The 22,266-nt window shown below is 33.6% G+C and overlaps 2 protein-coding genes across 4 annotated transcripts; both read right to left on the bottom strand.

The window, feature by feature from the left end:
- Window positions 1–764: 764 nt before the first annotated feature.
- On the bottom strand, window positions 765–12,492 carry LOC124827639 (helicase-like transcription factor CHR28). 3 transcript variants are annotated; one of them, XM_047300738.2, is made up of 12 exons: window positions 12,343–12,492; window positions 12,185–12,272; window positions 10,241–10,424; window positions 9,470–10,116; window positions 8,770–8,841; window positions 8,617–8,694; window positions 7,630–8,527; window positions 6,609–6,739; window positions 4,180–4,401; window positions 1,996–2,589; window positions 1,550–1,759; window positions 765–1,148 (listed from the first exon to the last, which is right to left on the bottom strand). In XM_047300738.2, the coding sequence occupies exons 3-12, from the start codon at window positions 10,347–10,349 to the stop codon at window positions 1,044–1,046; spliced, it is 3,066 nt and encodes a 1,021-aa protein (XP_047156694.2). In that variant the 5' UTR covers window positions 10,350–10,424; window positions 12,185–12,272; window positions 12,343–12,492; the 3' UTR covers window positions 765–1,043. The 3 variants fall into 3 exon arrangements, with proteins under 3 accessions (XP_047156694.2, XP_047156695.2, XP_047156696.2); XM_047300739.2 differs by having other exon boundaries at window positions 12,185–12,264; window positions 12,343–12,451; XM_047300740.2 differs by lacking the exon at window positions 12,185–12,272 and having other exon boundaries at window positions 12,343–12,484.
- A 1,132-nt stretch (window positions 12,493–13,624) lies between these two features.
- On the bottom strand, window positions 13,625–21,861 carry LOC124822621 (helicase-like transcription factor CHR28). The gene is given in 11 exon segments (XM_088097374.1): window positions 13,625–14,097; window positions 14,500–14,709; window positions 14,949–15,542; window positions 17,131–17,352; window positions 19,297–19,427; window positions 20,298–20,376; window positions 20,378–21,121; window positions 21,123–21,197; window positions 21,289–21,366; window positions 21,444–21,515; window positions 21,688–21,861. Coding segments are annotated over 11 exon segments (2,334 nt in total). The 5' UTR covers window positions 21,712–21,861; the 3' UTR covers window positions 13,625–13,992.
- Window positions 21,862–22,266: the final 405 nt, after the last annotated feature.

A 22,266-nucleotide genomic window follows, 5' to 3' on the forward strand; every position in this document is an offset into this window, starting at 1 on the left:
TTTTTTAATGCTTCTTTACAAATCAAAGATACTACCTTCAGTTCATTTTTTTTCTATGTTCAACACTAAAACAAATAATCAGTACATTTCACACACATTCTACTTTCGTTAGATCAAATCAGAGGAATACTGACAAATTTCAAAAGAAAAAAATAATTCTTTAGGAATTTCGATAGTCATTCAAGTATACAAAATACCGTCGTGTCTTCATATTAGTAAAGACTGGCAAAAGTGAATATTAAAATGAAAATAATCTATGAGACATTCAAAATATTTATCAATACCTAATATACACCAAAAAGAGAAAGATTGAAAGAAAGAAAAAACCTCTACGTCGAATGAAGGTATATTTATGTATCTACATACTTGTATTAAAATGTTTTAGCTTAAACACAAGCTTGCGGTAAAACTTCATATAACTGCCCCTACAGATGCAAAAGCTACTTTTTATTACTTTTAATCAAACCAAAATTTCGAAGCAAAATCAAATTCTACAAAGCAATAATCAAACAAAATTACTTCTATAAAATTTCTGCACAATCAATGAATAGTAAAGTTATTTTCAATTATAGACTAACGGTGTTTAATAAAAATTCAAAATTGCAAACAGTAAGGATACGCACTTAAACTTTTGAATTTGTTCTAAAATAAGAGCCCACATCGAGTTGGTCAATCTACACCGGAGAGGGGGGCCCAGCATGGAGGGTACAGCTAGACCCACAGTAGCTAGCAAGAAAACTGTACACTGCAACAAAAGGAAGAGCTCTGCACAAGGTCATATTTTCATAAACCATATTATAATTTGATAAGAATATTTACATACAGCCTTCAGCTATATAAAAGCATGGAGGACAAAATTGCCCTTGTGGGCTCAAAACAGATCATATTACAACTTGGATCAACCAAGACTCTCCTACCAAAAAAAGTCATACCCCTCCTTCAGAACAACCATTCCAACTCCATGCCAAATCTCCCAAAACAAAACAAAACTTCAAATTATCCATCCATCATATGAGAAGAAGAAGCAAGGAGAGGTCTTGAGTCTAGACCATGAAGAGATATTTCAGATCATCCACTGTAAGGCGAGTTCCAGACCTACCAGCATGGTCTTCCCCAAAAGCAGATGCAACCATTTCTCTCTTATCCTCCTGCCAAATGGTACAACACAAGAACATAATGAGAATTTATTTGACAGATGCAGTCTATCTTCATCTCAGTCACACAAACTCCCCCCTCTCATATATATCAAAGCCTACTAAATAAATAACCTTTTTAAAAAAATATCACTTCATGTGCTAATTTTGACTTTTCTCCTTTAACCATAATAGAACTTCTGTTAATTTTACAAGTCCAATTTTGTTTAATGAATTACAAGAGTAAGCAATATTAAAAAGGAGCGGTTAATGGTGAAAGAGAAAACAATTAAGAACTTGTAAAGTCCGATTGGCTGTTAAGCCTCACTCACTCCTGTTCACCTAAATCCGAAATGGCCACCATGTATGAACTCATTTTGGCACATACAAGAAAATTAAACTGGCGGATATTGTACCTGTAGAGACAGTATCCGATCTTCAACGGTATCTTTTATAGTAATCCTTGTCACGGTAACAGGACGAGTTTGTCCAATTCTATGGGCTCGATCAATAGCTTGATCTTCAGTTGTTGGATTCCACCACAGATCCAAAAGAATAACATGACAAGCAGCAACCATATTCAATCCAAGGTTTCCTGCCTTTAGTGACATCAGCATAACAGTTATCTGAAACGTATTTCAATTAATCAGGCAATTGAGACACTTAAACCACAGTAGATAATTGAAGTCCAAGTAGAAGCAAAATATACCGACTAAAATTGCAACGACATTATTGATATAGCCATTAAGAGGCTTAAATTTTATATCACTTAGTCTACCAAGAATAGTTTCTCATTGCTTTGTGCCATTTATTGATTCGCATATAAAAGTTACAGCTATAACAATGTCGGGAAGGGCCAAACCTCAGGTTCAGTATTGAAATCCCTAACAGCTTTGTCCCTTGCACCCAGAGTCATCCTACCATCAAGTCTCCTGTACAGTATACCAAATTGACACAATGATGTCTCAACTAAATCCAACATGCTAGTCCACTGGGAAAAAACTATAGCCTTTATCGGTCCTTCAGTTGAGGACTCTGAATACTTTCTTGTGTGTTTTGCAACCCTAGCCTCTGAATCACTGTCATCAAACTCTAGATCAATAGAAGATGACGGCGAATCTCTACAACATCCAGAGTTCCGTAAGTCAGAATTAGATATTTTCATGTGACAATTTGACTGCAAAACCTCAAGAACAGCTTTGATTTTAGATGAAATGTAATCATCCCGCTGCACTAGCGAATAATCACTGAGATGTGAATTTGAAGAACTAGAAGTGCCACCATCATCAGAGATACAACTCTTCAAAGTAACTTTGGAGTAAACAAGATCATCACCGATTGTTTCTTTACAATTTACAGCAGGGCACGTATTATCATCACCAGACAAATATTCCTGTACACATTCATAACAGAAGACATGGCCGCACATTGTAATAACAGGGCCATGAGGGGGATCCTGTTGAAATATAGTACATGTCAGCCAGAGCCATTATTGACATCAAATAACTACTTACCACCCATTATAACAGATTAAATGAGAAATCAAAATCTAAAAATCACTTGAAGTTCGCAGGGAAATAAAGAAATATGTTATTGATAACAATCACACAAATTACATTCTCATCACCTCTATTTGAAATTATTAAACTATCTGAAAAACAATACAAATATGCTGAAACAAATAAACATTTTTAAGATATTTTTTCCTAATCAATATGGAGATGATGATATTTTTATCCTAACAATCTATTATTTACATTACTCTCCTGAAGTCGGAACATACGAGACCCTAGAATCTATACTGAAGTAGTCCACCAATGAAAGTGTCTACTATTTGTTATCCCATATCATGTTGTACTGGATTGTCGGTAAGAGTAATGTAGTACTTTTTGAGGAGGACTTCGCTCCAGTGTTTGATCTCTTAAGGACCCCCTTTTCTGATGTCATGACCAGTCTTGTCTCGGAGATTCCATCTTTAAACATGACAATTCTCCAAGTTTCTTCTCCCCTTACAATTAAAATACTTTACAAAGACGAGGTAATTTTTCTTTCCCCTACGCTTTGTAGGCTAATTGGGTCATATTCATGTAGGAATTTAAAGATTTTACCTCACGGTTTCAGCATGTAGGGTGGCATCTATTTTTCATATCCTCAAATTTTTGTGCTAATGATTTAGTTCAATCCACACAACCCATTCAAAGTTCTATGATATTCCAATTCAGAGAGGGAAACACGTTTGGCACAAATTACATTTCATCACCTTTATTTGTAAAAATCAAACTTAAACTAAAGAAACACAAATAAGCTTAAATGAATAAGAATATTCTAGAGACTTTTTATCCTAATCAATATGGAAATATTCAAGGTATTTTTATCCTAATAATTCGCTACTACCAACAAAATTCAATTAAGCAATTATGATAAATGCAAATAGATACAACAATCAATCAATAAAATATAGTACCATTAAAAAGAGGATAATGTCCTTTATACTATCTCTTCATCTCAATAAACTTTTCTTTTATCAACAAAAATATCAGTTCCGTGAAAAGATTATATTAAGACACGGATAACAACAATAAAGTTAAGATTAAACTAGAAACAATTAGGTGTGAAATGCATTGAGACGCAATAGGCCGTTGTGGAATTTTCCTACACTACTAAAACCTCGTTAAATAGAAAAGCATTCCCCTAAAACTATTTCTTATTATTTTGGGATAATAAACATGTCTATTTTTGAAAAACCAACAACTTATTGTTAAACTCATCATAACTAAATTCACATTACATTAAATAGAACACAGGTGTTCAACTTAACCAAATTTAGTAAACAAACAACGTCCATGCGGAGTGTAAATACATCATACTCCTAAAAGAATATCCATACAAATTGCAGTTATAAGTCCGTTCATTACTTTTCAAACCATGAAGTCCACTTCCAAATGTTAAAAAGATTGTACAATATAGGAAGAAAACACCATAACTCATATAAGACAACCAAAAGGATCTAGAGTACCAAAAGATATAGCATCTGAATTTAACTCACATTGCAAACATGACAGATAGTAACGGTTGCGTCCAAACAAGTAAACAGATTAATCAGCAATTCCCTTGGAAGAGTTTTTGCCATTTCAACAGAATCCTTCCCAACAGGATCAGAATCAAAATCTTTAACAAGACGTGGGTGATCACAAGCCTGTCGAAGACGTAAGAGCATTAAAAGAATATTAGCATAGTTTTGGTTCACTGTCCCAGCAGCAGCATATGCCTGCAAAGAATGAGCTCTTAAAGTCAGATCCACAATACTTCAGATATAAAAAGATCAAATGAACAAAAAAATTCTATAATTCACAAAAGTGTATGCTAGACTTTAATAAATTAGATACAGAGAGAGATGGGAAATTTAAAAACTCCACCACCCCAGCACTTCTTATATATTAAGTATATGACAACCCATAACTGATTCACCCATGCAACAAGGTGGGAATCTGACAGAATTGCACTTATCAGGCTTTTAATAAGTTCAAAATTGAAGCTTCTGTATGTTTATGGAAGAAACAATTTAGTAATCATGCAAGATTTAAGAAAATCATCAATGAAATTATATTGATAGCATAAAACCATATGCACTTCAGAACTAGTCATCAAAAGACTCAACAGCAACATTAATTTAAAATTTTACCATCAGAAATATCCTATACCTGAGTGCTCTAAACCATATGATCGAACAGTTATGTGATGTGTGATATATAAGGTATTTGTTTCATGTTCTAGTTTCTAAATAGAATGTGTGATGGACTTGATTTGTTCTATTAGTTTGTTAGAATTTCGAGAATACACACACACCCACATACATACATACACACACACACACACATACATACACCCAAAATACCAATTGTACTGGAATATCTTAATGTTATTTAAGAATATCTATAAGTAATAATCTGTTATCAATTTTGTTAAACTCCACGGAAGAGGGAAACATTGAGATGAAACGTGTTTCTAAGACAGCACAAAGTGCCATATTTATATTGAGAGAAAAAAATAGAGTTGATATCCTCTAATAACAAATATATGATATCAAATAAATTAAAATGTTCCTAATGATACATATCTAATCTAGATATTCTTGATTTTATAATTATAACACTAACCCTCAAGTGGGAGCATATAGATCATATGTAGCTTGCTCCAAATATACTCGACCCTTGGTAAGATTTGGTGAACATGTCAACCAATTGTTCATTATAGTTGACAAATCTGGTGATGTCTCCGGTCTCTAGTTTTTCTCTAATCCAATGACAATCCACCTCAATATATTTGGTTCTCTCATGAAAGAAAAATTAGATGCAACGTGTAATGCAGCCAGGTTTTCATATACAAGGTGCGTTTGGGAATCTTCAAATTTAAGTTGTTTGAGGAGTTCTTTTAGCCATATGAGCTCACAAGTGACTAATGTCACTGCCCTGTATTTTGCTTCTGCACTTGACATTGCCACATCAGAATAATGAGAGCAAAACTGGGAAAAAGGTTCCCAAAAATCCTCCTGACACCATCAGTCGACCAGACCAAAAAATACTAAGGAGAGGAGGACAATAGAAGTGAACATAGGAGAGAAAGGTTCGCAAAAACAAAAATCCCTGAAGAAAGTCGGTCTACTGGGCTAACATGGTTTTGGAAAGGATTTGATATCATGTTAAACTATAGGGAAGAGAAATCGAAATGAGACCGTACGTTTCTGAGACAGCACAACTGTCTTATTTATATCGAGGAAACAAACAATACAATGAACAGAGTAGATTTGATCCTCTAATAATAATAATAATAATAAAGATGTGATACGAAAATAATAAAAGTGTTGCTAATACTAAATATATAATTTAAATATTTCTGATTATGTAGGATTAGCTCCTTACATCTCATAGAGTGAAAAATGAGGGAAGTCACCGCAAAGAGAGAATAGCTACCACCATTTCATAGAGTGAAGTCGTCATGAAAATCCACTCTTAAAAGTGGATGACAATGTTTAGAGTCCCACATTGAGTAGGTTAGTTACTTAATGTGTTACATAAACCTAGAGGTTCTCCCACCTAATGGCCTGGTCTTTTGGTTTGGGCTCTCCTGTTGTGCTTAAATCCTAACATAGAACTACTCTCGATACACAGATTTAATTTAGTTATAGATAAGCGAGCAGTCTTAATCTTTTGTCATCATTCCTTACCAAAAACCCTATCATTTCAACAAAATTAATAGGTTGAATATTTTCTTAAAAGGCTGCTAATATTAGTGAAGTTTCTATCCTTGTGCCTCCAAATAGACAATCACTTCTATCACTATCAAAATGAGTTTCTAATCACTAAATTTGAAATGTCATTAGAAAAAGAACATTTCTAGATGTTGCACTTAAAAGAAAAAAAAAACTATAATTAAAAAGTGTCTTGGTATTAATATAAACCAATTTGAAGAACTAACCTTAAATTGAGTGCGTGAGTCTGATTCCAACTTAGTATAGAAGGCTCGTTCCTCAACGGAGAAATCCACACTACTGAGCTCAATTGTTTTAGGAGGCAAATTGATTATTGGCTTCCCATCAAGCAAAGTTCCTAGAAAAATGCAATAAATTGATGGTATAGAACAGAACTCATACCATACTTGACTATAAATCAAAGGGAAACTCACCTCAAATACACAAATGAAAACCTAGATGGCTAATATGTTCAGTACACACCCTTAAACAAATAAAATTATATTTATAGTCAAATATAAAGAAAAAAATAAGCCATTGCATTCTACACAGTGGAAATGGTAATAGAGATTAGGGATGAGTTCCCTAAATAAAAGGAATAATTCCAACATATAAAAACATCTAAAAATCTTTCCAAGAAAAAGTAAACAGACTGACAATGTAATATTATGCACAGACTATACTTTCACGATAAATAAATTAAATTCACTAATCCAGCAGCGATGAAGGAAAAATATCCTACTAGCAGATCTGTTATTATGTTATGGTCTTCGATTAAATCCCTGTTTGGTCCTGCATTGGCAGTCATCCTAAAACTACCCACTATAAGCCCAAGTAAACTCCCTTACAGTGGAGCAAGTTAAGAGAAAAAAAGATTTTACGAAAGACCGTATTTTAATATGCTATAGAAGGGTTTGCAACACAACAACAAAGTTTCTACCTTTCTTGACATCTAATGAAATGGTATTATAACCAGTTTGCCCATCTCTCATAGTGGTGTTTATGGACATTTTCCAAACAAGACATGTTTGATGCAGGATTAAGTAGTTCCCTTATCAGGTGAACATGAGAAACCAAACCCGAAATGCTACCTGCTTAGACTTAACATTATCAAAATAACAACTAGACTAAGCACAGATCAATGAGAATTTAGCAAGGAGACAGAATACCCATACCACCCAGAAAAAGGTAATCATGTACAATCTATCATCAATTGGTGCATGACAAATCAAAATATACTAAATTCACCTTTTGTACGACGTAGCATTATGGCCTTTAAAACTGCTTGAAGTTTCTTGTAACCTTGAATGGTATCTCGGGCTATGGGAACCTTTATGGTGTTGTAGAATGATTTATATGCAGCATAAGGATCATACTTCAAGAATCTAAAGTAGCTATACAAATCATCAATAGTATTTTGAATAGGCGTTCCAGATAAGCACCACCTTCTTTTGGCTCTTAGGCTGCAACAAGCTCTAGCCACCTGAGTTCTATGATTTTTTATTGTTTGAGCCTCGTCTAGAATAACCCGAAACCACCCTACTTTTGCAAGAGGGCCAGAACCATATTCCCTCGAACTGTCAATTCCTTTTCTACCTTTTTTACCCTTCTTACTTCCGTTAATTGTTTTTTTCCTTTTTTTAACAGTAAACTCAGAGGATAACCCAAACCTTTCCCCACTTTTGTCCTCAATATCATCATCCTCAACTAATGGTTGCTTAGGCACTTCATTAGTCACAATAGAGTATGTTGTTAGAACCACATCAAATTTTGCAAGTTCTACATGATCCTTAGTCCTATTTCCCCCATGATAAATTAAAACAGAAAGTTTTTCATCTCCAACTTTTTCATCAAGTTCCCTGGCCCACTGTCGCATAACACTGGCAGGGCAGACAACTAGGGTACCAGCAGCCGGCCTTTTTCTAACAGGTGCCTGTGTTGAACAGCTAGGTTCTCTATTAGGAAACAAATCAACAGCTTCCACACTATTTTTATGTTTTTCCACATCTATAACACCATTGTCATCATCGTCATCCAAATTCAAAGCTTCAGTTTTATGATTGTGCACATCATCTGTTTTCGATTTTGTTTGTAATGACCTCAATGCCAGAATGAGGGAAATCATTGATACTGTCTTTCCAAGACCCTGCTTGAACAAGGTTTTGGTATTCAGATAACAATAATCAGAATTAAAGGTAAAGAGGTAGCTTAAAAAAATTATCACCAAACATTGACCTGGTCATCAGCCAAAATCCCCCCCAAGCAATGCAAACTCTTGGTTTCTCTTTGAAGCATCCAAGCCAATGCAATTTTCTGAAATATAAAGTACTCAAACAATTGGCCATGAGCAGAAATAATAAAAGAAATTGAATAGACAATCCAGGATACCTGATGTCTCAGAAGAGAGACAGACAATACACCAGCAGGTAAGTCATATTCTGTTTTAGGTTGACTGATATCCTGTGATAACCAAATTCACAATTGACAATAATGATTCTCTGTGAATATAACACATACTGATGCGAGCACTGAAAAAGAAAATTTGAAGCAGCTTCCACAAATCATGCAGGATAAACATCAATAGAGCATAAGATTAAACACTAAACCAAGTGAAACTCAACATTTGGCTTAACTGTTTTACTTTAGAACTAATTGTATGTTTCCATGCACTAACTATTGTTGTGGGGTGTTACTTCATTTAGAGTATATTTGAAAGAGCTGAGAGAAATAGGTAAGATAGAAATAAGCAGGTTGAGTGCAAATAGATGAGAAAGAAAATGAGCATTAGAGCTGTTTGTTTGAAGAAAAACAGAAAGAGATTAGGAAAGGGAAAGAGAGATGGCTAGAAACAGGTGAAAAACAGTGGATCCCAACAATTTCCCAACCAGTCAACTTTAACAATCCATCACATATAAGTCCTAAACACATCTTCAAACTCAAGTAAATATTTTTCATTAAACTTACAAGATAAAATATGTCCAAGTACATGATTTCCGCTCACACTTAACTGAGGGAATATCTTCTTCATACAACTTAAAGAATTTAAGTAGTTAAATATACAAACACAACAATGAAATGCATGTAATACCTGTAATGCTGCCTCATAAATAAGTCTCTCGTCATTTTCAGCAGACCTTTCATCACCTATTCCAGAATGATATGCAGATTCACTAGAAAGTGCAAAGTGTGGAGTTATGGCCTTTCCAAGCACCAAAGATGGTGGAAGAATCCTGTTCCCACTATTTTGATACAATAAATGACCTTCGTCATGGCCCCTGATAAAACTGTCACGAATGTAGCCCCTGTCACCGGACATGCTAGGCCCTACTCCCTGGCGATGATTCTTATATGCATCATGAAGATGACTACTGCCTGGGTTATCTTTTAAGTTGCTTGATCTGATGTCTGACACAAATAAAGGAGAAGGAAGAGCCCTTGTTACAGAAGGCTGAAGAGTTGAAGGAAGGGTCCTCTTGAAAGCTTGCTGAGATGACATTTTCTCATGATCTACACCATCAGAGTTTGAAATTCGGGAATTAACTGTTTGTTGCTGACTTGTGTTTCCATTCTGAGCACGGTAGGAAGGTTCATCTCTTCGTGCAATTCTGTTGTTCAGTGCATTGGTACTGGACCCAGGTAGTGTATGAGGTTTGATTTGTGAATGATTATAAACACTAGAAGAACTTAGGTTTGAACTATTTGACCCTCTTGAAGAATTATTCCGCCTACCATAGTCTGCACATAATATTGCAGGTATGATGATAACTAATTTACAAATTATATATATATATATATATATATATATATATATATATATATATATATATATCAAACGGGACCTTTACTAAAGATCACGCACCTGAACTCCTTTCAAAAGTTGTTGCCCATTGCGGAAGAGTTCTCTTTTGAACATCTATCTCCTCCAACTCATCGTCATCTGACGAACTAATATATATAGACTCACCCATGAAATTGAAATAACGATATATGTTCCCTCAGCCGTCCTAGAATCTACAAACAGAACCATAAAAAGTTGTGCCAACCTGTAGCCATAAAGTATCATGAGTATCGAACTCCACATGACAATACCAGATTGCGGTGTGTAGGTAAATAACTCTCTAAAATCACTATAACAGGAAGCACACTGACTATAATACAAAAACAAATGTGTACTACTCCATGAACATATAAATACTAGAAAAATGAAAGTAAAATTAAAGAGACTCGAGATAAATAAGTCACAGTTTGCACACAATCACAATCAACGCAGGAGCAATAAGAACACACTAATGAAGTAAAAAATAAAATAAGGAAAATGGTGGTGAAATTAAAACAAAAAAGAACATGACAAATTAGATAGAAAAAATACAAAAACGTGAACTGCAAATCTAAAGGAAGAAAGAAATAACTCAGTATAAAAGTAATCCTAAAAGATGGGAAGGAATAGAATCAGAAAAGAGGTAAGTTATGTAGAATACTTCCCCCAAAAATACCCAAACAAAGTTCAGGGCGTATAAACGGAATTATGGAGTCAATATATATCATAATAGAGCCAGAACACAATGTGAAAAGACACTTTTGTGACCACTAATGCAGCCATTATGGCTACTGTTAGAAACCACTCCATCAATTGACTGCTATAGATAAGCCTTCCCAAAATGAAAACACCTTCACTCAGATACTCAACTGTTCTATACTCCTTTGATATTAAATCAAATACTCAACTGCCCACAAGCATTTATATTGTAGCAACCCACACAAGGGTAAACCTTGAGTTCTATATAATTTCTACTTTTTTACAATAAACAAATGCAATTAAGATATTATAGAAATGTGGTAATAATCTCATTATTCCTTTTACATGTAAATCAAACCAATACAGGGGAACGGGTAAGAAAAAGAAAATATAACACGACATAAGTATCATTATATTATAAGGGTAACCTATGGAATAAGTGTTGAAGCAAATGAGTTCCACCAAAAAAACTCTCTTACAGATAAAAATGATTATTCACAGAAGATAAAAGATATCGTAAAATAGTAAAACAGTATTATTACTTAGATTGAATGAGTAAAAAATGCCCCCAATAAAGTATTAACAGCTCCACTGCAAATGTAGTATGAACTAAGAAGTATCAATAAGGATAAGCACATGGTTACATCCTTTAAGTGAAGGGATTACTAGAGATGATTAAAAGAACTTTTGCAAATTCATAAACCTACGCAACTCTTTGGTCCAAATTGTACGTTACCTTCATTTCATATCATCCTTTCATCCTCCTTAAGATCTTTCAAGCCAATTAACAATTAAATACATAAGTAGAGTTCAAATTCAAACAATCACTGAAATACCTAAAAAGATTTCCCTCCTGGTAAATAACGTAAAATTGAGTAATACCAAAATCAAATCATTTCTCTTCTTTTTATCTATCAGTCTTCCACCCTATCATTAATCAATTCTAACAAAAGTGCAACGACAATGAAATCCATAATAAATCGAAACTAAAAGAAAATTGCCACTAACATACACACTGCCATTTTGTATAAAAAACCAAACAGCACTACTTTCTCACGTTAAAAAGACAAAGTTCATGTATTTCCACTGTTTAAGAAATCCATGCTCCAAACGACAGTAACAATTGTAAAAGAAGACCAACGGAAATAAACATCCAAAGCAGATCAACCACATTGCACAGGGAATAGCGGAACAAGATTCAAAGCGTGCAAAACCACCAAAACCTCGACCATTGGGGGAAAAAGAAAAGTTAAAAATATAAATTGCGAGAGAGTAATTGAGGGTTGCCTTTTGAGATGAGGAATGTGTGAAAAATAAATGATCGAACGCAGCAGCTGAGCATTCACAGATTCTAGGGTTCTCCCTATCTTTGCACCTAAACGCAGTAACCGATAGTAAGAGAGTATAAAAACGACATAGGTTGAATATGGTTTGAGTTCACTTACGCAAAATCTGAGAGAAACACGGAATGAGAAACTGCACTTCCATAGCAATGATCTCAGACTTGTGCCCCAATCCTACTAAGTTCAAGTTTTATTTCTTTCCCTCTTTCATAGTATATGTGTGTTACAACTTTCACCTTTACTTTCAAAATCTCATTTGTAAGTCGCAGTGGTTTACTTAATCGCTAATTAATACATATTAATTTATGATTAAACGGAAAAATTATTAAATAAATTTTTATTTAAACATTTATTTCTATCAACCGTGATAAAAATACATTATATATCTGTTAATAAAAGTACAACACATCCACACACACACACACACACATATATATATATATATATATATATATATATATATATATATATATATATATAATTTTATCTTTATTAAAATTATAAAGATTCAAGTATTTACTAAAATAATAAAGATAAAATTATAATAAAGATATAAGTATTTACTAAAAATATATATAATTGTTCAGTAAATGTGTATAACAAATCAGTTATCAAAACTTATATCCTCCGTTAAAAATCAGGATTTTGAATATTTAGTTTTAGTTGTTTATGTGCCAAATATAAAGTGAATATCTCCCTATCGTAATAAAAGGTAAAGTGATATAAGAAAATATATAATATGATAGATAATTTATGTTAACTTTTCATGCTTTTAACAAATGCATTATAATTTCAACTTTTCCTTTTTTATGAATTTGTGTTGATTTTATGTTGCATATGAGTTACATTGATTTTATTGTGTTGTATTATATTGAAAAAAATTCAAATATTAATATCGATGTAATTTTTAAAATATGAAAAAAAACGATATAAAAAAAATTGAGAAACCAAATTTTTAAACAATTTTGTTTGATACTACTGTCACAACATTATCTATTTATAATGAAGTCAATCACAAATGGACATAAAATAGACAATAAATAATATGTATTAATTATTAGCATATGACTCAGTTCAAAAAAGTTGATAATTAAGACAATCACATAATTAACAATTAGTTTTTTCAACATTAGTTTGTATGTTTAAAATATTATGTTCTTTTAACTTTTCATAATTTAATATTTTAATATAAAATATTTAAATAATCGTTGAAACAAAATAACTTTTGTTAAACGTAAAATTTCATAATTAATTCAAATGATCACAAAAATAATTACATACCATTTTAAATGTATAATTTTAATTAAAATCACATCATAAATATATATAATACATAATCATTCAAATATAATTTGTATTAAAATGTTTTAGCTTAAACATAAGCTTGCGGTAAAACTTGGTATAAATGCCGGACAGTATGATCAGTAATTCAAAATCTGGCAAGAAAACTATACACTGCCACGAAAGGAAGGGCTGTTGCACAAGGTCATATTATCATAAACCATATTACAATTAGATAAGAATATTTACAGACAGCCTTCAGCAATATAAAAGCATGGAGGACAAAATTGCCCTTGTGGACTCAAAACAGATCATATTACCACTTGGATCAACCAAGCCTCTCCTACCAAAAAAGTCATACCCCTCCTTCAGAACAACCATTCCAACTCCATGCCAAATCTCCCAAAACAAAACAAAACTTCAAATTATCCATCCATCATATGAGAAGAAGAAGCAAAAGAGGTCTTGAGTCTAGACCATGAAGAGATATTTCAGATCATCCACTGTAAGGCGAGTTCCAGACCCACCAGCATGGTCTTCCCCAAAAGCAGATGCAACCATTTTTCTCTTTTCCTCCTGTCAAATGGTACAACACAAGATCATAATGAGAATTTATTTGACAGATGCAATCTATCTTCATCTCAATCACACAAACTCCCCCCTCCCATATATATCAAACCCTACTAAATAAATAACCTTTTTAAAAAAACATCACCTCATGTGCTAATTTTGACTTTTCTCCTTGAACCATAATAGAACTTCTGTTAATTTTGCAGGCCCAATTTTGCTTAATGAATTACAAGAGTAAGCAAATATTAAAAAGGAGAGGTTCAAGGTGAAAGAGAAAACAATTAAGAACTTGTAGAGTCCGATTGGCTGTTAAGCCTCACTCACTACTGCTCACCTAAATCCGAAATGGCCACCATGTATGAACTCATTTTGGCACATACAAGAAAATTAAACTGGCGGATATTGTACCTGAAGAGACAGTATCCGATCTTCAACTGTATTTTTAATAGTAATCCTTGTCACCGTAACCGGACGAGTTTGTCCAATTCTATGGGCTCGATCAATAGCTTGATCTTCAGTTGTTGGATTCCACCACGGATCCAAAAGAATAACATGACAAGCAGCAACCATATTCAAACCAAGGTTTCCTGCCTTTAGTGACATCAGCATAACAGTTATCTGAAACATATTTCAATTAATCAGGCAATCGAGACACTTAAAACACAGTAGATAATTGAAGTCCAAGTAGAAGCAAAATATACCGATTAAAATTGCAACAACATTATTGATATAGCCATTATTAAGAGGCTTAAATTTTATACCACTTAGTCTACTAACAATAGTTTCTCATTGATTTGTGCCATTTATTGATTCGCATATAAAAGTTACAGCTATAACAATGTTGGGAAGGGCCAAACCTCAGGTTCAGTATTGAAATCCCTAACAGCTTTGTCCCTTGCACCCAGAGTCATCCTACCATCAAGTTTCCTGTACAGTATACCAAATTTACACAATGATGTCTCAACTAAATCCAACATGCTAGTCCACTGGGAAAAAACTATAGCCTTTATCGGTCCTTCAGTTGTGGACTTTGAATCCTTTCTTGCGTGTTTTGCAACCCGACCCTCTGAATCACTGTCATCAACCTCTAGATCAATAGAACATGACGGCGAATCTCTACAACATCCAGAGTTCGGTAAGTCAGAATTAGATATTTTTACATGACAATTTGACTGCAGAACCTCAAGAACAGCTTTGATTTTAGATGAAATGTAATAATCCCGTTGCACTAGCGAATAATCACTAAGATGTGAATTTGAAGAACTAGAAGTGCCACAATCATCAAAGATACAACTCTTCAAAGTAACTTTAGAGAAAACAAGATCATCACCGATTGTTTTTTTACAATTAACAGCAGGGCACGTATTATCATCACCAGACAAATATTCCTGTACACATTCATAACAGAAGACATGGCCGCACATTGTAATAACAGGGCCATGAGGGCGATCCTGTTAAAATATAGTGCATATCAGCCACAGCCATTATTGACATCAAATCTCTACTTACCACCCATTATAACAGGTTAAATGATAAATCAAAATCTAAAATCACTTTAAGTTCATAGGGAAATAAAGAATTATGTTATTGATAACAATCACACAAATTACATTCTCATCACCTCTGTTTGTAATTATTAAACTCTCTGAAAAAAGAAATACAAATATGCTAAAACGAATAAACATATTTTGAAGATATTTTTTCCTAATCAATATAGAGATGTTGATGATATTTTTATCCTAATAATCTATTATTTACATTACTCTCTCAAGTTGGTAAATAAATATCGATTCTTGAATATCGATCGTTTCCAACTTACTTACAAGAGCCTAGAATCTATCCTGAAGTAGTCCACCAATGAAAGTGTCTGCTATTTGTTATCCCATATCATGTCGTACTGGATTGTCGGTAAGATTAATTTAGTACTTTTTGAAGAGGACTTCCCTCTAGTGCTTCATCTCTTAAGGACCCCTTTTCTGATGTCATGACAGGTCTTGTCGATTCCTCCTTTAAACATGACAATCCTCCAAGTTTCTTCTCCCCTTACAATTAAAATACTTTACAAAGACGAGGTAATTTTTCTTTCCCCTACGCTTTGTAGGCTAATTGGGTCATATTCATGTAGGAATTTAAAGATTTTAGTTCATGGCTTCAAAATGTACGGCGGCATCTATTTTTTATATCCTCAAATTTTTGTGCTAATGATTTAGTTCAATCCACACAACCCATTCAAAGTTCTATGATATGCCGATTCAGAGAGGGAAACACGTTTGGCACAAGTCACAATTTCATCACCTTTATTTATAACAATCAAACTTAAACTAAGGAAACAAAAATAAGCTTATATGAATAAGAATATTCTAGAGACTTTTTATCGTAATCAATATAGAGATATTCAAGGAATTTTTATCCAAATAATTCGCTACTACCAACAAAATTCAATTAAGCAATTATGATAAATGTCACATAGATACAACAATCAATGAATAAAATATTGTACCATTAAAAAGAGGATAATGTCTTTTATACTATCTCTTCCTCTCAACAAACTTTTCCTTTATCAACAAAAATATCAGTTGCGTGAAAAAATTATATTAAGACACGGATAACAACAATAAACTTAAGATTAAATTAAAAACAATTAGGTGTGAAATGCATTGAGATGCAATCGGCCGTTGTGGATATTTTCCCACACTACAAAAACCTGTTTAAATAGAATATCGTTCCCCTAAAACTATTCTTATTATTTTCGGATAATAAACATGTCTATTTTTGAAAAACCAACTTATTGTTAAACTCATCACTATATTCACATTACTTAAATAGAACACAGGTGTTCAACTTAACCCAATTTAGTAAACAAACAACGTCCATGGGGAGTGTAAACGCACCACACTCCTAAAAGAATACCCATACAAATTGCAGTTAAAAGTCCGTTCATTACTTTTCAAACCATGAAGTCCACTTCCAAATGTTAAAAAAATTGCACAATATAGGATCTAGAGTACCATAAAATAAGAGGATTTGAATTTAACTCACATTGCAAACATGACAGATAGTAAAGGTTGCGTGCAAACACTTAAACAGATTAATCAGCAATTCCCTTGGAAGAGTTTTTGCCATTTCAACAGAATCCTTCCCAACAGGATCAGAATCAAAATCTTTAACAAGACGTGGGTGATCACAAGCCTGTCGGAGACGTAAGAGCATTGAAAGAATATTAGTATAGTTTTGGTTCACTGTCCCAGCAGCAGCATATGCCTGCAAAGAACGAGCTTTTAATGTAAGATTCACAATAATTCAGATATAAAAAGATCAAATGTACAAAAAAATTCTATAAATACAAAAATGTATGCTAGACTTTTAATAAATTAGATACAAAGAATGAGATGGGAAGTTTAAAAACTCCACCACCCCAGCACTTCTTATATATTGAGTATATGACAACCCATAACTGATTCACCCATGCAACAAGGTGGGAATCTGACAGAAATGCACTTATCAGGCTTTTAATAAGTACAAAATTGAAGCTTCTGTACGTTTATGGAAGTAAGAACCAATCTAGTTATCATGCAAAATTTAAGAAAATCACCAATGGAATTATATTGATAGCATAAAAGCATAAGCACTTTAGAACTAGTTATCAAAAGACTCAACAGCTATATTAATTTAAAATTTTACCATCAGAAATATTCTATACCCGAGTGCTCTAAACCATATGATCAAATAGTTATGTGATGTGTGGTATATAAGGTGTTTGTGTTATGTTGTAGTTTCTAAATAGAATGTGTGATGGACTTGATTCGTTCTATTACTTTGTTAGAATTTCGAGAATACACACACACATACATGTATACATATACATGCACACAAAATACCAATTCTACTGGAAGATCTTAATGTTATTTAAGAATATCTATAAGAAATAATCTGTTATCAATTTTGTTAAACTCCATGGAAGAGAGAAACATTGAGATGAAACGTGTTTCTAAGACAGCACAAAGCGCCATATTTATATTGAGAAAAAAAAAAGATAAAGAAGAGTTGATATCCTCGAATAACAAATATATGATATGGAATAAAATAAAATGTTCCTAATGATAGATACCTAATCTAGATATTCTTGGTTTTATAATTATAACACTACCGCTCATGTTGGAGCATATAGGCCATATGTAGCTTGCTGCAAATAAACTGTACCCTTGGTCCTTTTAAAGATTTGGTGAACATGTCAACTAATTTTTCATTAGAGTTGAACATGCAAACCTAGGAAAAAGGTTCCCAAAAAATCCTCCGGACACCATCTGTCGACCAAACCAAAAAGTACTAAGGAGAGGAGGAACAATAAAAGTGAACATAGTAGAAAGGTTCGCAAAAACAAAATCCCTGAAGAAAGTGCTACTGGGCTAACATGGTTTTGAAAAGGACTTTGGTATCATGTTAAACTATAGGGAAGAGAAACCATCGAAATCAGACCGTACGTTTATGAAATTGTCTTATTTATAAATTGAGGGAACAAACAATACCATGAATAGAGGAGATTTGGTCATCCAACAATAATAAAGATGTGATACGAAAATAATAAAAATGTTCCTAATAATACATATATAATTTAAATATTTCTGATTATATAGGATTAGCTCCTTATATCTCAAAGAGTGAAAAATGAGTGAAATCGTTTTAAAGAGAGAATAGATACCACCATTTCATAGAGTGAAGTCGTCATGGACATCAACTCTTAAAAGTGGATGGCAATGTTTAGAGTCCCACATTGAGTAGGTTAGTTACTTGATGTGTTACTTAAACCTAGAGGTTCTCCAACCTAATGGCCTGGTCTTTTGGGTTGGTCTCTCCTGTTGTGCTTAAATCCTAACATAGAATTACTCTCGATACACAGATTTAATTTAGTTATAGATAAGAGAGCATTCTTAATCTTTTGTGTTCATTCCCTACCAAAACCCTATCATCTCAACAAAATTAATAGGTTGAATATTATCTTAAAAGTCTGCCAATATTAGTGAAGTTTCTATCCTTCTGCCTGCAAATAGACAATTACTTCTATCACTATCAAAATGAGTTTCTAATCACTAAGTTTGAAATGTCATTAGAAAAAGGACATTTCTAGATGTTGCACTTAAAAGAAACAAAAAAAACTATAATTAAAAAGTATCTTGGTATTAATATAAACCAATTTGAAGAACTAACCTTAAATTGAGTGCGTGAGTCTGATTCCAACTTAGTATAGAAGGCTCGTTCCTCAACGGAGAAATCCACACTACTGAGCTCAATTGTTTTAGGAGGCAAATTGATTATTGGCTTCCCATCAAGCAAAGTTCCTAGAAAAATGCAATAAATTGATGGTATAGAACAGAACTCATACCATATTTGACTATAAATCAAAGGGAAACTCACCTCAAATACACAAATGAAAACCTAGATGGCTAATATGTTCAGTACACACCCTTAAACAAATATAATCAAACATTAAGAGAAAATAGTAAGTTATTACATTCCACACAGTGGGAATGGTAATAGAGATTAGGGATGAATTCACTAAATAAAAGGAATAATTCCAACATATAAAAACATCTGAATATTTCCAATAAAACGTAAACAGACTGACAATGTAATATTATGCACAGACTATACTTTCGTGATAAATAAATTAAATTCCCTAATCCAGCAGCAATGAAGGAAAAATATCCTACTAGCGGATCTGTTATTATGTTATGGTCTTCTATTAAATCCCTGCGTGGTGTTGCATTGGCAGTCATCCGAAAACTACCCACTATAAGCCCAAGTAACTACCTTACAGTGGAGCAAATTAAGAGAAAAAAAAGATATTGCAAAACAGTATTTTAATATGCTATAGAAGAGCGTGCAACAAAACACCAAAGTTGCTAAGTTTCTTGACATCTAATGAAATGGTATTATAACAAGTTTTCCCATCTCCCATAGTGGTGTTTATGGACATTTTCCAAATCTGACATGCTTGATGCAGGATTAAGTAGTTCCCTTATCAGATGAACGTGAGAAACCAAACCTGACATGCCACCTGCTTAGACTTAACATTACCGTACGACTAGACTTAAGCAGGGATCAATGAGAATTTAGCAAGGATATCGAAAACCCATACACCAAGAAAAAGGTAATAATGTAAAATCTATCATCAATTGGTGCATGAGAAATCGGAATAGTATATTCACCTTTTGTACGACGTAGCATTATGGCCCTTAAAACTGCTTGAAGTTTCTTGTAACCTTGAATGCTATCCCGAGAGATAGGAAACCTTTATGGTGTCGTAGAATGATTTATATGCAGCATAAGGATCATACTTCAAGAATCTAAAGTAGCTATACAAATCATCAATAGTATTTTGAATAGGCGTTCCAGATAAGCACCACCTTCTTTTGGCTCTAAGGCTGCAGCAAGCTCTAGCTACATGAGATCTATGATTCTTTATTGTTTGAGCCGCATCTAGAATAACCCTAAACCAATCTACTTTTGCAAGAGGACCAGAACTATATTCCCTGGAACTGTCAATTCCTTTTCTACCTTTTTTACCCTTCTTACTTCCGTTAATTGGTTTTTTCCTTTTTTTAACAGTAAACTCAGAGGATAACCCAAATCTTTCCCCATTTTTGTCCTCAATATCATCATCCTCAACTAATGGTTGCTTAGGAACTTCGTTAGTCACAATCGAGTACGTTGTTAGAACCACATCAAATTTTGCAAGTTCTACATGATCCGCAGTCCTATTGCCCCCATGATAAACTAAGACAGAAAGTTTTTCATCTCCAACTTTTTCATCAAGTTCCCTGGCCCACTGCTGCATAACACTGGCAGGGCAGATGACTAGGGTACCAGCAGCTGGCCTTTTTCTACCAGATGCCTGTGTTGCACTACTAGGTTCCCTATTAGGAAACAAATCATCAGCTTCCACACTATTTTTATGTTTTTCCACATCTATACCACCGTTGACATCATCGTCATCCAAATTCAAAGCTTCAGTTTTATGGTTGCACACAGTGATCTGTTTTTGATTTTGATTGTAATGACCTCAATGCCAGAATGAGGGAAATCATTGATACAGTCTTTCCAAGACCCTGCTTGGACAAGGTTTTCGTATTCAGGTAACAATAATCAGAATTAAAGCTAAAGAGCTGTAGCTTAAAAAAATTATCACCAAACATTGACCTGATCATCAGCCAAAAATCCCCCCAAGCAATGCAAACTCTTGGTTTCCCTTTTAAGCATCCAAGCCAATGCAATTTTCTGAAATATAAAGTACTCAGAAACAAATGGCCAAGAGCAGAAATAATAAAAGAAATTGAATAGACAATCTAGGATACCTGATGTCTCATAAGAGAGACAGACAATACACCAGCAGGTAAGTCATATTCTGTTTTAGGTTGACTGATATCCTGTGATAACCAAATTCACAATTGACAATTTCCTATGAGTATAACATACAGATGCGAGCACTGAAAAATAAAATTTGAAGCAACTATCGCATTGATGCTGGACAAACATCAATAGAGCATAAGATTAGACACTAAACCAAGTGAAACTCAATATTTGGCTTAACTGTTTTACTTTAGAACTTATTGACGTTTCCATGCACTAACTATCGTTATGGGGTGTTACTTCATTTAGAGTATGTTTGGTAGAGCTGAGAGAAAGAGGTAAGATAGAAATAAGCAGGTAGAGTGCAAATAGATGAGAAATAAAGTGAGCATTAAAGGTGTTGGTTTGAAGAAAAATAGAAAGAGATTAGGAGAGAGAAAGAAAGATGGGTAGAAATAGGTGAGAAATAGTGGATCCCACCAATTTCCCAACCAGTCAACTTTAACAACCTATCACATATAAGTCCTGAACACAGCTTCAAACTCAAGTAAAAAAATTTCATTAAATTTACAAGATAAAATATGTCAACTAGATGATTTCCGTTCACACTTAACACAGGGAATATCTTCTTCATAGAACTTTAAGAATTTAAGGAATTAAATATACAAACACAACAATTAACAGCATGTAATACCTGTAATGCTGCTTCATAAATAAGTCTCTCGTCGTTTTCAGCAGACCTTTCATCACCCATTCCAGAATGATATGAAGATTCACTAGAAATTGCAAAGTGTGGAGTTATGGCCTTTCCAAGCACCAAAGATGGTG

The sequence above is a fragment of the Vigna umbellata genome, chromosome 8, assembly GCF_029865625.1.
Source record: "Vigna umbellata cultivar VRB3 chromosome 8, Vumbellata_1.0, whole genome shotgun sequence".
Lineage (NCBI taxonomy): Eukaryota > Viridiplantae > Streptophyta > Magnoliopsida > Fabales > Fabaceae > Vigna > Vigna umbellata.